This window comes from Asterias rubens, chromosome 3, assembly GCF_902459465.1.
Source record: "Asterias rubens chromosome 3, eAstRub1.3, whole genome shotgun sequence".
NCBI classification, from domain to species: Eukaryota; Metazoa; Echinodermata; class Asteroidea; order Forcipulatida; family Asteriidae; genus Asterias; species Asterias rubens.
In genome coordinates, this window is record NC_047064.1 from 15,069,099 (window position 1) to 15,087,117 (window position 18,019).

Sequence of the window (18,019 nt, forward strand, 5' to 3'; positions counted from 1 at the left end):
ACAGTGTAAGACAACAACTGTTTACATAATATGTTCTGGGAATTCTGAGAAAATGTTGAGCAACTGTAAGCCACAGCCAATAATCAGTGCTTATCAGCAATGGCTTGCTGGAACCACGGACTAGCAGGATCTCTGGCTTTCCTTTTATGCCAAATACAATGGTGGCAGTTGAGCAATCTAACACAAATTTGCTTTGTCTGACAAAAGGATGAAGTGGGAAATACAAAATAATCTCTGGAATAAGGGAGAATTTTTAATATGAATTCCAGTATTCGTTGTCCCTTTTTGATACGAGGTGAAGAACAGATTTATTTGTCTTTTATATGTATATACACAAACGATTTGCTGATAAACACGCCATCAACATTTATTTTTTTTAAAAATGTGGAAGAGTAAAGCAGTAAAAACTTTTAAATTAGAAATCAGTTTATCTTCAAAATTGTTTTGTCTTTCTTGCGACTCGATGCAGAAAATAAAAATGTCATAAACTAAATGGATTTATTTTGGATTTGATTTGTTTCTACTTAGGGCCAAGCTGGAGGACGTGGACCTAATGGACGACCAGGACCTTCTGGACCTGCTGTAAGCGCTTAATATTTTGAGAAAAATATAAAATTTTCGTTGAACAATTTGTTTTGAAAATTCAAGTGGTAGGTTTAGCAATTTTGTCAACACTAAAGCTGGGACAATATTACTGTCACGTATCAAAAATAAGATTCTTTATGTTTTTTTGAAACTCTCAGTTTTTTTAAATGAACTGTGCTGATCATTTGCTGATTTTGTTCTTCTATTTTTTCAAACTCTCAGTTGAATCAATATTTTTTTTGTGATTTTGAAAAATTTTGGAATGAAAAGTGCTGATCATTTGCTTATTTTGTATTTATTTAAAAAAAATCTCAGTTAAATCAATTTTTTTGTGATTTTGAGCATTTTTGGAATGAAAAATGCTGATCATTTTGTTTTCATGTAGGGTCTTGACGGACCAAGCGGCAGAAATGGAAAGTCTGGACAACAGGGACCTCGTGGTATGTCAGGACAAGGTGTAAGTACAAATCAATCTAAAATATTCCTCTATTTTTATCTTTGATGAAACTGTTTTTCTAATCCAGAGCAGAATATTTCAATGACGTGGTTTATTTTGAAGGAGTCTTCAAATAAGAATTTCTTATTTTGTTTTTCTTTTTCTTCCATGAACAGGGATCCCGTGGATCTGATGGACGCTCTGGACCTGCTGGACCCCCAGGACCTCCTGGCCCAGCTGGAGCCCCTGTAAGTAATCAAACTTTTTCTAGTACTCATTGTGGTGTGTCACAGCCCAAACTCTAGTGTGTCTAATTTGTGGAGTGTGGGTTCGAGTCCCGGCTGTAGCATTTGTGTCCTTTAGCAAGATACTTGATCATAATTGCTTGTTCCTGTGTACTTGGATTGGTACATGTATGTGCTCGTAAAAGAACCCAGCCGTCGATTTCACCAAACCTTTCCTAATTTAGGATTAATCTTTGGACTACGATTGAGTAAAGTTCCGTATCCAAAGATGTAGGACGCATTGAACCCATCCTAAGTTAGGACCAGTTACTTGTCCTAACTCAAGATAGGATTAATCTTAGCGTTTCGTGAAATTGGCTGCAGAACACATTACATGGAAGAGTAGAGATTATTATGTTTCTTGTTGACATAACAATATTAGCACCCTCGCTTACTGTTTTTTTTTTCCGGTTAGTAAGTTTCAATGATTAAGTGCACTTATGAATCATCCTTGGTTTCCTTTCCAGAAATATATTATTATTATCCTCGGAAAAACATCTGTGATTGAGTTTGGAGTAATAGATGAAGTTAATTCTGAACAATCGGGATGAGGAAGAAGTTGCAGTAGCAATTTAAGTTTTAGAGCAAAACAAGTTATTTGTTATATGCAATTTCATCTCCTGGAAGTTTCAATATTTATTTGGTTAATTTCTTCAGGAAAATTCTTTTCAGTTTGTATAAAGTTTCTATGTCTTTTTTTCTACACAGGGAGCTCTCAGCTACTCACAAGGAGTAAGTATTCATTTTGGAATCGCATTCTTTAAATTGTCACAAAATTCACCATACTTGCAAAATGTTAATTGCAACATATAGCATGAATGAATAGTTTTTCAATTTTGTAGAGATGAACCGAAACATGAATTATTATTGTAAATTGTTTTTATCAACAGTACTCTGGCCCATCAGCTGTTAGCGGCAACAAGGGAGCTAACCCATACACTTCTTATGTGAGTTTTTATTTATTTATCCCCTTTTTTCCCTCTCAAGTTTTTTTGGTTATATTCTTTTCACAATAAAATATTTTGCAAACCAACCAAATGGATTGATGGTATAAATGCACAAAATAGCTACTGGCTTGACGTTTCGACCCTAGCAGAGTCTTTCATGAAGGCTAAATGACAACACAACCAACATGACCAGGTAACTGAGTGTATCATAAGCAGTGAAGTGGAAATACATGCATGGGGTAGAAAACTATTATTTAGTAGAACAACTTGGTTCACTTCACACACAGTCAAGGAGAGAGTTGTTTTATACGGGAATATCAAAAGTTGCTTTTCTCAATTAAAAACTCACCTTACAACAGCATGCTTCTTCAAATTGATGCCGACTGTTTTCAAAGCACTTATTCGCCGAGCACCAACATTCTGGACATCCTCAACATCTCTATAAACCATTCCACAACCTTAAGTCTTGAAATATATATATATTTTTTTTTTCCAGAAAGTAAAATTCGCACCTTGGGGGACAGATAAACTTTTCTTCATTAGTGAAAGTTTAAAATTTGGTAGAATTTTTGTTATTGACAACTATTTGACCTAGCAACATCTATTACTCTGTTGTCTTTTTCTCAAATGCTAGAATATTAAAATTTTGGGGAAAAAATAATTTTTTAGAAACTATTTGACCTAGCAATATAATACTTTGTTATCTTTGTGTAGTACGGAGACGATGCCGAGATTGATGAGGATGACTTTGAGAGCCGTATCAAGCAGCTCCGTGTACGCATGATGAAGTTGATGCATCCCAACGGTGAGGCAGACTATCCCGCCCGCTCCTGCAAGGATCTCTTCAAGAACTACCCAGTATTGCCTGATGGTATGTAGCCCCTTATTCATCACCTCTGGGACCACTCGCCAACTTATACAAAAGTCTGTTATAGCAGCTGAACAGGCTGAATTACAACCAACCTCATCACGTCGAGCGCCATGTACAAGCTTGAGCCTGCTCGGTGATTTTTGTCCAGATATTTCGATCCAGCATGCAGGAGCTCAGCTCCTCAGCGCTGGCCAAGCTGGTGTCTCGTTTCAGAATTACAATACCTCTCACATTCTGAAACTACAAATAAATTAATTGCAAACTTGCGGGTACATCCAAGTGTAAATCTCTTTTGTTGGAGTGTGGCTCTGAAAAGAGCCGGTGTGGTCTCGACATTGCAAACAGTGTTCTCTGCTCGTCTTCAGGAGAATTAGGTTCCATTTTGTTTGTTCTCAACTTAGTTACACATGTAACATTAAGACTTGAGCAGGATTAAAGGGAAGGCACACGTTTGGTAGTTACTATAAACAAATATTAACTTAAAAACTGACTTGGTAACGAGCATTGGAGAGCTGTTGAAAGTATAAAACATTGTGGGAAACGACTCCCTCTAAAGTAACATAGTTTTTGAGAAAGAGGTAATTTCTCACTAAAATAATAAAAGACTTCTATTCCTATCTGAAAGCACACAAATTTGCCCAACAAGGGTGTTTTTTCTTTCATCTTTTTCTCGCAACTTCGATGAACAATTGAGCCCAAATTTTCACAGACTTGTTGATTTATGGTTATAATGGGATACACCAAGTGTGAACACTGGTCTTTGACAATTACCAAACGTGTACCTTCCCTTTAATCAATTAGCCGATTTGTAACCGAGTTGTTCGTTTTTTCTTTACAGGTTACTACACCCTGGACCCAAGCGAAGGCTCCTCATACGACAAGTTCACCGCATACTGCGTCAAGAAGACCAACGCCACCTGCGTCTTCCCAGAGAGGCAAGAGGTAAGAGAAACCTTAACAACTAATGAAAAAGACTGGAGTCAAAAGTCCTTGACCTACAGAGAAGCCAGAACCTAGAATTCACTCACCCTCCTCAGAATTAGTCTAATATTGCCATGATGATCTGTCTTTCACCTCTCTCAAACAAACTTTTGTATGTTTCATGGAAAATTTAAAATTGAAATCTTGGTAAATTACGTCTAATAAACTTTTTATAATGAATAGGGTAGATGGCCTTAGCTTTCGATCCAATCCGGACCTTCTTCAGAGGCATAATAAACTTTTTATAGATGTACCAAATGATTTTCCTCCTTAAAAGCTTTCATAATTATAGTTTGGTCTAACCCTTGCACAAATGCTACTTTAGTAGTTTTTAGTTTTGTGAAAACTCTGTTTGAGCAAATTCATTCAACTCAACTCAATGGGCCATATTTTTGACCGCGTGAGGGCGCTCTCAATCACTTCCGGGGGTATATTCATTCATACGCAAAACAGTTTTTAAAGATTGGAACACATTATAACCACAGACATCTAATCCATCACAGACAATAAGACTTTAAAAGGAGCCGTTATAATCCACCTCTAAAGCAAATTGAAACTACGGCGCAACAAAAGTGACCGAACGCCTATTAATTTGTGCAGGGCGAATCGCGTGTACCCCCGGAAGTGATCAAAATACTATTTATAGCGCCCCCGCGCGGTCAAAAATAAGGGGCATTCAATTCAACAATGGTTTATTAAAAATATGACTGGCAGCTAAAAACTTAATTAACGTACACATGTGAACTGAAATTTAAGAAAAATTTAAACATTAACAGGTCATTAACCAATAACTTTAAACAAAAACTATATAATACAAGAGCATTTTACAAAAAGTTTTAAAATTAGGACCCGGAGACAATAATAAGATGTCTTACCACCAGACCACCGAGCTAGCCCAATGTCTTAGAGGCAGTTAGAATCCTTAGCAACATCTACTTTTATATTTGTTATACTTTCAACTCTTCCCAGATCCCCAAGGCAACTTACTATCTTGGCGAGCCAGAGGAACCAATCAACTTCTCCGATATGCACAATGGATCAGTGGTAAGATAAGAAATTGACGTCATTCATAAATTGATTTTACAGAATGTTTTACTTTTATTAAAGCCATTGGACACTTTCTGAAAAAAATGAAAATTAAAAGTTCACAGATTTACAAATAACTTACAGGGTTTACAGAAGGTAATGGTGAAAGACTTCTCTTAAAATACTATTCCATGAAATGCTTAACTGTTTGAGAAAACATTAAAACAATATGAATTCACGATAGCGAGAATTACGGATTTATTTTAAACACATGTCATGACACGGGAAAACAAGGGTGGGTTTTCCCGTTATTTTCTCCCGACTCTGATGACCGATTGAGCCTAAATTTTCACAGGTTTGTTATTTTATATATAAGTTGTGGTAAACGAAGTGTTGGCCTTTGGACAATACTGTTTACCGAAAGTGCCTAATGGCTTTAACATATTGGTTACATTGTTATAAATGAGAGAAACAACAAAAAGGCAATGCTGAGATCTATAGGATTAGGGGTTTGCACTGTTTGTGTCAATAAAGAAAAGTATGTTGATTGTTGATATTTTCTTTGTGTTTCTAGATCACCTACAACGTTAAGCCCGTTCAGTTGACCCTCCTGCGTCTCATCTACTCCCAAGCCAAACAGAATGTCACCTACCACTGCAGAAACTCCAACGCTGTCCTAGACCGTGATGGAAGATCCAGCAAGGCTCTTACCCTGGTAGGACCCCAAGGTGTACAAATGAGCATCAAGAGTACAAAGAACGACTTGCAGTACGAAGTAGAAGGAACAGACGAATGCCGGGTAAGGAAACGCTTTGGTTGCATTTGGTTTATAACTCTTCACCCACAAGCAAAAGTTGAGCTGCTTCCACTCACATTAGGGCCCTTTAAAGGCACTGGACCCCTTTGGTTAATGTCAAAGACCAGTATTCTGACTTGGTGTGTCCCAACATATGCATTAAATAACAAATCTGTGAAAATCTGTGAGAATAATTAAAGAAAAAACACCTGAGAAAAAAAGTCTTATGATATTTGAGTGAGAAATAACCTCTTTCTCAAATGCATTCATAGTTTCATAATTAATGTTGATGACAACAATTTAATTAATCTGATTTACACCTTCATTCTCCTCAGAAACATGACGACGTCTGGAGAAAGACCACCGTTGTCTACACAACCAAGAAGACCGAACGTCTACCCCTCGTTGATGTTGCTGTGATGGACGTCGGAGAAAGCAACCAACAGTTTGGAATAAATGTCGGTCCTGTCTGCTTTTCATAAAAATGTTCTGTCCAGTGTTGACTCTATAGTAGCGTAGAATTTATTCACAGCATTAGCTCATGGGGAAGTCTTTATACTTTTTTATAAACCTATAGGGTAATAGCCTCAGCTCTCGCTGCTGTTTCAGAGTCACACTTTAAAAAAAAACTGCTTTAAAAAAAATTAAATCACAACTAAGGTTAGTTGATGTAAAAGAAACTACCGGCGTTGTTTTTGTGGTGCTTTATAAAACTTTTTACTAAAAAAAAAACATTGGAAATTTTGAAGGTGTGTGTACGGAGTGTTGAATATTTCCAGGTCGGGCAACAGCGCTTTTTGGTTGTTTAAACGTCCTGTGAACTGCTTGTTGAAAAGACAAAACTGGTGCTAGAATCCTTGGTAGGCAGGCTGGCAATGAGCTGTTTGACTGACTGCCAGGGTTGTCCCTTGATAGGTAGTAGAACTATATTTCTCCTTTAAATGTTTTAGTGCTGATAAATGTCCATGTTTTGAGAGGCGGCAAAATGCAGGGCTTCAAAATATCATTACATTTTCTTTCTTATTAACAATCAGTAAAATCAGTTTTTACTACAAATATTACAAACTTAATAGATATTGAAAAATGTACTTCTTCCAGTTAAGTTTTCTGATGTTATACTTATTCTATAATACCAGTACTTCCTTAATTATGTATCCGTTGAAATGAAAAATCGCAATTTTTCCAAACTGATTCAGAAAAATATTTGACAAGTTTATACATCTACATTTAAACGCGAAGTAAGAGTCGTCTTTTGACTAGTTCACACTTACATACATCTCCTTATCTTTCGTTATTAATAACCATACATCTTGCATTTTTGCTGCTTCTGTTGTGTGTTTTATTTAGACTTAATAAAGCTTCCCTATGTCAGAAAGTGTGTGTCGTTTAAGTAAAGTTTTTATTTAATTTCAATGCCCCTTATTTTTGACCGCGCGAGGGCGCTATAAATAGTATTTTGATCACTTCCGGGGGTACACGCGATTCGCCCTGCACAAATTAATAGGCGTTCTGTCACTTTTGTTGCGCTGTAGTTTCAATTTGCTTTAGAGGTGGATTATAACGGCTCCTTTAAAAGTCTTATTGTCTGTGATGGATTAGATGTCTGTGGTTATAATGTGTTCCAATCTTTAAAAACTGTTTTGGGTATGAATGAATATACCCCCGGAAGTGATTGAGAGCGCCCTCACGCGGTCAAAAATATGGCCCATTTAATTAATGTTTATTTGTCATGATCAACATGCAAATAGCGCTCTCCTATTCTGCACTCTTGCAAGTAAATCAACCAAACATACGCTAAAAACCTATTAGGGTTTTAAGTGTATATGTTTGGTTTATTTACTTGTTTATACTTTGTTAAACCAAAGTATAAATAATTTGGGGTTGGACATAAAAAATAGACATGTGACCTCCCGATTGGATGAGTTCAGACCCAAATTCTTGTGAATTTACCCAGTCAGTTCCCCTTGAGAGGGGCAGCGACGCGTTTACAGCAGCTAAAGCAAATACTCTACTTTTATCCACCCAAGCATTTTTGTTTTTACAAGTTAAAAATCAGATCCAAACCCACCAAAAATCCTAGCCTTGATCTATGAACCGTCGAGTTGGCGACGTTCCAAAGTTACAAAACAAAAAAATCTGGCAAGATTGATCAGCTTTAAGCTGCTAAAGATTGGTCTTTGAAGATCAAGTTAAATGGATAAAAAGTTAGTCTATAATCGACTGTTTCTCGTTAAAAACGTGTGAACACAACATCAGGGATCAACAACACAGTCAAATCACAGACCGGACCGAGGATCACCGCCCTCTACGTCAAAACTGGTTTTTAGTTTAGGTACGTGGGGTATATAGAGAGTGTGAAAAAGAAAGCAGACGACACTACGTGAGAACACGAGCCGAGCTAAATCTTTTGAGTATGGTTTCCAACAAATATTGCAACAGAACTGCTCCAGAGAGAAACAGAGAGGAAAATGTTGATGTATTCAGTAGCGTAAGTTGTTTCTTATGTTTTTGTCAGTTAAGTTTGTTTTATTATTTAGTCTGACAGTGACAGCGGCCACGCCAACAAGTCATGAGTAGGACAGCTCGACCGTCCTGACACATGGTATTGCCGTTGTGAACTTCATTTAAAAAAAAAAAAAAAAATATCTCATTTAACTCACTATTTTTGTTCCCATTGCAAATGAAAACGTGGTGGCGGGTTAAGGAAATGACTGTCCTTTCTGTATTCTGCCACCACATTTTCATTAATTTTTACCGAAGCAACAAAAGGAATAGATCTAGACCAAGTGACTGGGGCGCTAGATTCCCTTTCCCCGTTATCTTTATCATCGGTCTATATGACCGATAACGTCAAAATTTCGAAAAAAGGAATCCCATCCATCTAGCGCCCCAGTAACTGGGTCTAGCTTTGTAAGAGATATAAAATTTGCATATTCTTTATCCCAGATGCAAATTTTACAGATCTCTTAGTCTTACTCTTAGTCTTAGTCTTAGTCTTAGTCTTAGTCTTAGTCTTAGTCTTAGTCTTAGTCTTAGTCTTAGTCTTAGTCTTAGTCTTAGTCTTAGTCTTAGTCCTACATCAGTCCGGTACCCGCTGCCAAAACATAGGATTCGAACTGCCTCTAGCTACCGGGCAACCTCGGTGGTCTAGTTGGTAAGACACTGCTCTAGAATTGCAAGGGTCGTGGGTTCGAATCCCACCCGAGTAACATGCAGGCTGTGATATTTTTTCACAGAACATGGGAAAGTACAGAGAGAGAGAGAGTATTGCTAACACACATCGGTGTATGGGTAAAAACCAAAATTAATATGGGTCTAGCTTGATCTCAATTCTCATTTTGAGAGAACTATCCTGGTCACTGGTGTCATGGATTTTCATGTCAGTAGGATAACGTGAAAATTTTTCACAATCAAAAACTGAGTGATGTTTTTTTGAATCATCTATCCAACCTTTTTACATTGCACTTTTTCGTGTTGAAATCTTAAAAGTTTTTGTTTTACGTTGCAAGAGATAGTCAGTTGAAGCACAGTCCGTTGAATTGAAGCACAAACATTTCAAAACAATCTGTTTTTCCCCAATTTCAGTTACAGCAATATTTGGTTTCAGGAGATGAGAAACCATGGAGGTAGAAATAGAGACCCCAATCTGTTTTTTCCTCTTAAATGTAGACATAATATTTATAACGTTTATCAAAATTTATAACAGTCTGCAGTTGATCAAAACAATTTTTTAAATTTCTTTTTCACTTAAAATATTTAAATTTATTTCCTTCATTGGCATGCCATAGAATCCCCAAATAGCAACCACATCAGGTGATCTATCGGAAAAGTTTCCGTATGGCGCCACCACTTTTTCATTCGATATGAAATAATATAGTATCTAATTTACCTCAATGAGGTGGTGGCGCCATACGGAAAGTTATCCGATACTTTCGAGGTTGGATGATGTTTCTTTTACTCATTCGTGATTGTTGGCATAATAATGCACTTGGTGATTTATAAAAAATAAAAAATAAATTAATGTTTGAGCATAACCTACAACAGGAAACTTTAATGTCAGCATGATGAAGCCTGACGAAAATACAGACCATCATAAGTAAACAGCAGAGCTTCTGTCACCGTTGGAGCTTGCACAGTCTTGCGGTAAACAGGAATCAAAGTTGGGGTTCGAAAACATATGAGGGTCGACAACATAATATGACCCTACAATTCATGTCATGTAGATCACTGATTTTTTTTTTACGTCCTAACTTAACAAATGAATAAGTGGTGGCAGGATTGCAGAAAATTTTCCCAAATTAAATCCTTAAATTACCTCTGTCCAGCAAAAGAGATCATGACAGAATGTATAGACTCACAGGCACATACAAATTGTCAAAATCTCTAAGAAAATTAAGAACAATGCTGCCCGCTACGCCAGTGCGCAGTAACACTTCATTAGTTCCTTTGATTGGGCATGTCTGAGTGTGCGTTAGTTCCGTTTGTGCAAGCTGGGTGTTGTCATCGAAGCAGCAGAGTGTGGGTTCAGTACCCGGCCAGAACATTTTTGTGTCTTTGTCCATCTCGGCCCATCATAATTGCTTATATAATTTGAAAGATGGGAACGCATAGATTTGCCTTAACAGCCAGGCTCATGCCTAGTGGATGGACCCATGCATATCATTACACTCACAGAATATAAAGGGGGGTAACGCATGTTTCATCCCCATGAGTAGGCTGGCAACATGCCTGCCCTTGACAAATGATGCAGTTGATAGCCCAAATCAGTCAAAGACACTGGACAGTGGACACTATTGGTAATTGTCAAAGACAAGTCGTCTCAGTTGGTGTATCTCAACATTATGCATAAAATAACAAACTTCCTGTGCAAATTTGAGCTAAATTGGTCGTTGAAGAACTTTGCGAGATATGTAAGAAAAGACACCCTTGTCACACAAAGTTGTGTGCTTTTGTTTATGCTTGATTTTAAGATCTCAAATTCTATTTCTGAGGTCTCAAAATCAAATTCGTGGAAAACTCCATTTTTATAAAAAAACTATGTGTCTTCAGAGGGAGCTGTTTCTCACAATGTTTTATACTATCAACCTCTCCCCATTATTCATTACCAAGTAAGTTTTTATGCTCATAATTATTTTGAGTAGTTACCAATAGGCCTAGTGTCCAATGCCTGTAAGTGTTGCCCTCACCTTGAAGTGGCTGTCCAGCCATGTGATAAACACAAAATTATATTCCGATGTTGTTTAACAGAGAATAGCGCCCTTACCTACTGAACCTATACACTATAAGTGGAACAAAACTCAACACTGCTAATCAAACCTTGCAGTGTCACAATGATCTGCCTAATATTGAACCAAATTGATCTTAAAGGGTGGCTGCAGTGTTTTTTTTATATTCATTTAAACGCTTAAAATGACTTTTTAAACCTGAATTTTTAAAAATATTTTTTATTAAATGCGCAAGTATTTTAAAAATGGTTTTCAAGAGATTAAACGTTTGCATAAACGTGACGTCATGAAGGTAACTCGAGCCGTCGGACCCCCTGGCTGTGTGCATATAGAAACGTGTGCACTGTGTGGCCTGGTACCTAGGCGCGTGTAGTTAGGGACCAGACTCTTTTTGCCGACGATATGTTTGAATTCCCGAGGTGACGTCGATTGTAGGGGCGGTAAGTATCCACAAAAGGGGGGGGGGCATGACTTATTCGCTCATTACGCAAGTCAGATATGTCGGGAATAACAAAACACATTTTATTGATGTTCAATACATATATATCAGAAATAAATGACATCAAAATTAACTGTTTTATTTTAATTCATTGTAGCATCCCTTTAACTAGGGGGACTCGAGGGGGCAAATGCGATGCCCCTCTTATAAGTTGTAATGCCACTGGATGTCAATGAATATAAAACATCATCTAAAACATGCTGTTAATAAATCTAAATAAATAATTACACACCCCCCCCCCCAAAACCCCCCCCCAAAAAAAAAAAAAAACACCCCCTCCAAAAAAAAAAACCCAACCACGACAACCAACAACCCCCCCCCCAAAAAAAAAAAAAACCAAAAACACCCCCCTCCAAAAAAAAAAAAAAACCAACACCAACAACAACCAACCCCCCCCCCAAAAAAAAAACCCCCCCAAAAAAAACACCAGGGTTATCTCATTGCCAAGCAGCAAGTAACACATTCCATCACCATGGGACAACTTTGTTGACTTTTGACCTCTTTGAAGACACAAGTCTCTAGCTCTGGAATAGGGTCCAGGGAAAACCACGATTGAACACCCAGGTGTACCACCTGCTCAAGTGGATCTGACATCACAAGGCAACACACCGGGATAGATATCAAGTTTGTCAAATTGGTGCAAATAATAACCTTGATGACTTAAGCAGTACACACTGTGTGCTGCTGTTTTTGTCAGCAAATGACCTTGTTAAACCTCATTTTTGTTGATGTTATATTTCTGCCAGTTTATTTATCTGTGATTGGAATATTTGACCTACCATTATAAGGTCGAGAGTGCAGTCAACATAATTACATCTTGGACAAATGTATTTTTGTTTGGTGTAAATACCACTTTAAATTGAGTGGTATTAATTTGAAAGCACACTTGTGACAGGAATAAGTGTTTCATCTTTATGATTAAAATTTCAGTATTATAGTTTGAGAGTATCTAACAAATGGAAATAATTAAGAAAGTATTATTTCCTAAATGTCCCAGGAAAATAAATCTGCCCAGAAGGTCATTGAAACTATGTAAAAGTGTTTTTATATCCCCGATGCAAATAAAATTAACATGTATTATATCGTTGCGGTACCCAGTGCTAAAACATAGGATTAGAACTGCCTCTATTTTCCACATCAAATAGGGCGTCCATGACATCACGATTCCTTTGTCGCGCGGGTTTGTTTGACCTCACAATTTTCAGAATTTGGCTTGGAGTGTTGCAGGATAAAAAGATTTTTACCATGTTTTAACATGAGGTACGAGACAAAATTGTTATATGTTTTTTTCTGTTTCCCGTGGACTGCATCTATTACAAAAAACTAACAATTATTTATTTCTGAGCATTCTGTAGCCGCTGTTTAAAAGCAAATTCTATTTTCGCATTGATTGAGCTGTTGCATTATCCCTTTTGGTGTACCTCCTTATCCCCTTGTTCTCTGTTACATTTTGTATTATATGTTACAGGTTGTCAAGATGTTATCAAGATGTTTAAACAAACAATTTTTATGATCTTCTTTTACAAAAGTAATAAAGTATGTGGTGTTGCCTAGCGGTTGAGAGCACCCGACTCAAGCTCTGGTATTTCTGATCAGCAGAGTGTGGCTTCGAGTCCCAGACGTGACACTTGCGTCCTTTTAAGCAAGACACAAAACCTTAATGCTTCATCCCTTGGATGGGACGTAAAGCCATTGGTCCCGTTTGTTGTGTACCTGCATGTTAAAAGAACTGAGTGCACTATATCACAAAGAGAAGGGGTATGCCCGATGCGGGTGTTCCATATTGCGCCAGAACACCTCATAAACCATTGTAAACATGATGCTATAAAGGAATAGGTCTCATACCTCAAGATAAAAATAATAATAATAATTGTGGCTTCTTATATAGCGCACATGTCTGTCACCCAGTGACGCTCCTGGCGCTATAACATACAGTATTTCCTGCCAGATGTTGGACTATGTTTGAATTGTGAGACCTAATTCTGATAGCACCATGTAATGCTTTACAAGGTGCTGTGGCGCAATTTGCTGCCGATCGGACCAGGAACACCGGGGCGAAGGACGAAGCAATGGTTAAGTGTCTTGCTTTAAAAGGACACAAGTGTCACGGCTGGGGATTCGAACCCACACTCTGATCTGCTGATCAGAAACACCAGAGTTGAATTGGGTGCTCTTAACCGCTCGGCCACGACACTGCCACAAATGTAGCTCAACATACCTTGCAGGAAAATTATACAGGGTGCTTTGATACGCCCCTAGGGTGTGATAAAACACTGTATATGAACTTATTATTATTATTATTGCTATTTTTGTGAGATATATCTAGGCCATGGTAGACTTGTTCTACTTCCCCCTCTCCATCCTCTCCGCTGGGATTCAGAACTTGTTGGAGTTTCGCCAAAATGTTCCAATTTCGATAACAATGTTACATTTCAAGGTCACTACCCAATCTCTGAATTTGTTGTGGAAAGCTGTGTAGATATAAAATGTAGTATGAATATTTTATAATTCTTTTTTTAATTTTGTTGTTGTTGTGAGCTTAACTTCATTAACCTGTGTTCTATACCTGGATCCAGTTTCTATGGCCCTGCTTATACATGTACTTGGACATTCTTTTCAGTGTTACTGCCACAATTGTTCTGCGTAGAAATATAAAAAACAAGAATGGTGAGCCGACAGACACAAATGCACCACTGACAACAGTCATCGTTCGGACAACATTCTTAGTGTTATTTCTAGGACTACATTTCTATTGCTTTAGACATAATGAACTTGACATTTTGCCGGGGGGGGGGGGGATCCCAAGACCAGTCCACACACTAAGTTTGGAGTTGGTATTTCATGTCCAATTTGAGTTATTGCTTGGAAATTTTGACATTATTTCTTGCTATTGAGATCCCCCTTCATCAAATGTCAAGGAAAATATGGAAAAGAAAGGTTGTCTGAGTAATTACTTGAGGAGTTGGCATATTAATTCAAATCTTAAGAATAAGTAAAGTGCCTGTGTCCACTAAGTTTGAACATTTTAACAATTTGTTCAATTTTTTGTTGACCCACCCACCAACTCCAAACTTTGATTTTTTAAATTTGTTTAATGGCTTCATTATGTAATCTATTCAATGAGAACAAAGTAATGCATGAAATGGACCAGATATTTGGTATCAAAAGTCTCCAATATCAGTCATTTCAATGGCTTTTCCTAGCTTAAACAAACAACTTTGTAGTTGAATCAGTAATGAAATTGAGGATCTTGCCCTGCTGTGTCTGAATACCCCCAACTCGGTTTCATTTTTTTGACCCACCCACACACAATTTTGAAAATGAATTGATTTTGTTTGCATGAACTATGCTGATTGCCCCTTTAAAATATAAAATTTGTATCGAAAACACTCAACAAACAAAAATACTTAAAAAAAACGATTGAAACCTATCTTTATAATGTATGTTTTTATAGAATTGCCAATCATGTCTTTAAGAAAGGGGTAGTGGCCAGACTCACCTTTTTGACCTAACATGCGTTAAAAGTGTTTAATCGCAACTGTAAATTTATTTTTTACTCCAAGGGAGACTGGCCCGGGTTACTTATGATGGATAAGTCAATTACCTGCATTTATTCTGAAGGAGAGGATCTCCTTGAGAAAGTGAAAGTGGCCTAGTTTTCTTAACTCTTTTAAGTAGAACAAGCTCAAGCAAAGCATTAGAAATGTTTTTTTTTTATTATCAGGGATTTCGTTAAGATGATATTTTACTTTGGTAGGCCATTGTAAAGGGAAAGAGTAAACCTGTTTATCCATGTAATGTGAGAACATATAATTTTGATTTGTTTGTTTTTGTTATGTAGAGAGAGTGCAAAAGAGTTCAACCAACTTTTATTGTTAAATTTTTGCTGGAAGCTGAAACTTCTCTGAGCGATTTTAACGAAACAAACCACCATTTGATTGGTCGAACACGTAACGTGTGACCAACATTGTTTTGCCGAAAAGTTTCTGTCGCTAGGCATCCAAATTTTATATTGGACAGGTGTCTACTGCCTATCCAATAAGGATATTATTGGATGCTTTGCAACTTGGTAAAATATGGCTTCATCTCATAAAATGGAATAGTCTAGATTTCACTTTGTGATTAGGCCTATACTTTGCCACCATGATCGATATTCTTCCAATTTTTGTACGATATTTCAAGGTAGACAACTGCGCTGGTCCTTTGATAGAATGACAAGATCTGGAAATTTGCAAATTCTTTAATGTAAGAGGGATGGTATAATACTCCAAACAAATTGAGCAAAATAAGATTGATCCAATGTCACATGTTTCAACAGAGATTCCTCAGTTTAACTAAACCAGATGCCAGAATAGTTTCCGATATTGATTCAATTTCAACTGAAAACACCAGCTGTTTACACTACCCTCAATGCCAGTGATGTCTTGACCTTACGCTTGAAGACATGACAAGTTGCCATGGACACTAATAGCATAACTCAGCCTTAGACGTCCTGGGGTACTTGAAGGAACCCTTATCCCCCTGGGTAACTTAAGACTCAACGTTTTTCATCTCAGTTTACAAAGGGTGCCCTCCAACTTTAAGAAGAGATGGCTTGAATTTCATTTTTTGGGAAAAGCTTTTAAAGTAGAAGTACATGCCCTTTTCTGGTGCAAAAATAAAAGGAGAACCATATTGGCATTGAGAGTTATGGCTTTTAAAACTGTTTGGTAATGGTTAGACTTTTATAGACCGATCCATTAAGCTTCGCCCCATTGCGTATTGACCAATTACAGCTCAACAAAGGTCCGACAAATAAGGTCCGACGTGCGTGTGCGTATCTTGGCGCGTGCGGCAGAATTGTGCAGAAAGGCATTGGAGAGCCCCATGTGTTCTTGCTCACAAGTACGTTGTGGGCGGAGCCTACTGGATCGGTCTATTGGTTTTACAGTTGAAGTATTTTCTCTGCTACTTCTTACACCAAGGCAGAAATATAGGCCTATATGTGTGCATAGCCACAATCGTACACATTTTTGGGGTCCATTTTTATGAACAGCGGTCTGAAAACCACTGATGTGTATAGCAGACTTTAAATCTCAATGTTTTTATGTCAACTAGCAATTGCTGTGTCAATGATGAATTAAAAGTACTTGAGTTTGGTCTATACAAGATTTACACGAGTTACTCAATGTTTTATCTGTTATTCATAAATACCTTAGACAGTTTATCCATTTTGATTGGTCGAGAGGGCATCGCGTGGGGGTGTCTAAACCGATGATATAACACCAGTAAAAAGTGTTGAAAATCAGGCGTGACACGCGAGCTTGCACCTGTACTTATGAGACAATTTCTTCATTCCTATTGGTCGAGAACAAAGGCCGGGACAGTTGTGCCACATCATGCGATACGCACGACGCGCAGAGCAATCCCCTCATAAGGAGTTGTTTACCCGAGGGCCCTTCCATTTCATAGCTGGAGGGGTGTTGTGTTGAAAGAAATCTTTGAACAATTATAATTTTTGCATTTATTTTACTTTTTGACCAAAAAGTGTTGATGTTTTTTGACCGAAAGGGTGTTTATGAATGGGAATCAAAGTGTGTTGAATCTGTTTTCAACTAGTGGTTTAAACCCGCTGTTTTTGTTTCTCTTCCTGTCAAGCAGAAATTTTCTTAAAACTTAGAGATTGAACTTCTTTTTTTTTTGTAAATGGTTGCACCTTAAGGTTTTTAGTTTTTCTTAAGTTATAGATCATGTGTACAAGTTCACCTCAACCCTTGGCAGGGCTGAGTCCTGAGCCCCGGACACAATTGCATCTGACATGGGAATTAAAACTTTCTTGGGGCAAGTTGAACCCAGTGTTAAAGTTGCCTGGTTGGCTACCTTACAAAAGCTTAAGAGCAAGTAAATTCTTTGAACTAAATTCTGAGAAGTTGTTTTTCTGTTTTGCTTACTTTGTTGATATACGAACAATACAAACAAACATTTGTCTGCCAATTGTTTGCCAATTAATTGATTAAACTCTTCAACACATGATAATGATTTTGATTCAAATTTAGTTCATGAATAACTTCATTTTTAAAATGCGTTAATATAATGGCTGTACATAATTTGCACATGTATAGTTATTGTAAAACAATGCCTGTTGAAGATTGAAGTTATTTTAGCACACTTAAACAGTTTTTTTTTTTTAGATACTTGGAAGAAATTTAAACCATACTGTGCAACAAGTAGTGATACTACCCCCCCCCAAACCCCCCCCCAAAAAAAAAAAATTTCCAGGTCAAAATGGAGGATTCAGAAAAACCCATTGATGTAAACTACAGATGTAGAGGTTAAAGATGAAGTTGTTACAGAGTCCTTCAAAAATACAATTTTGTTTTGTATTACTTG

At 37.3% G+C, this 18,019-nt stretch overlaps 1 protein-coding gene across 1 annotated transcript in view; it reads left to right on the top strand.

Annotated features, from left to right (window-relative positions):
• Positions 1-7,302, top strand: part of LOC117288440 — a 64,200-nt gene extending 56,898 nt beyond the window's left edge. Inside the window, exons 62-71 of the mRNA XM_033769302.1 lie at positions 529-582; positions 971-1,042; positions 1,198-1,269; positions 2,014-2,037; positions 2,196-2,252; positions 2,967-3,123; positions 3,962-4,065; positions 5,074-5,148; positions 5,705-5,929; positions 6,262-7,302. Coding sequence (XP_033625193.1) covers positions 529-582; positions 971-1,042; positions 1,198-1,269; positions 2,014-2,037; positions 2,196-2,252; positions 2,967-3,123; positions 3,962-4,065; positions 5,074-5,148; positions 5,705-5,929; positions 6,262-6,408 — 987 coding nt within the window. The 3' untranslated portion in view covers positions 6,409-7,302. The remainder of the gene's footprint in view (positions 1-528; positions 583-970; positions 1,043-1,197; positions 1,270-2,013; positions 2,038-2,195; positions 2,253-2,966; positions 3,124-3,961; positions 4,066-5,073; positions 5,149-5,704; positions 5,930-6,261) is intronic.
• The last annotated feature ends 10,717 nt before the right edge of the window (positions 7,303-18,019 follow it).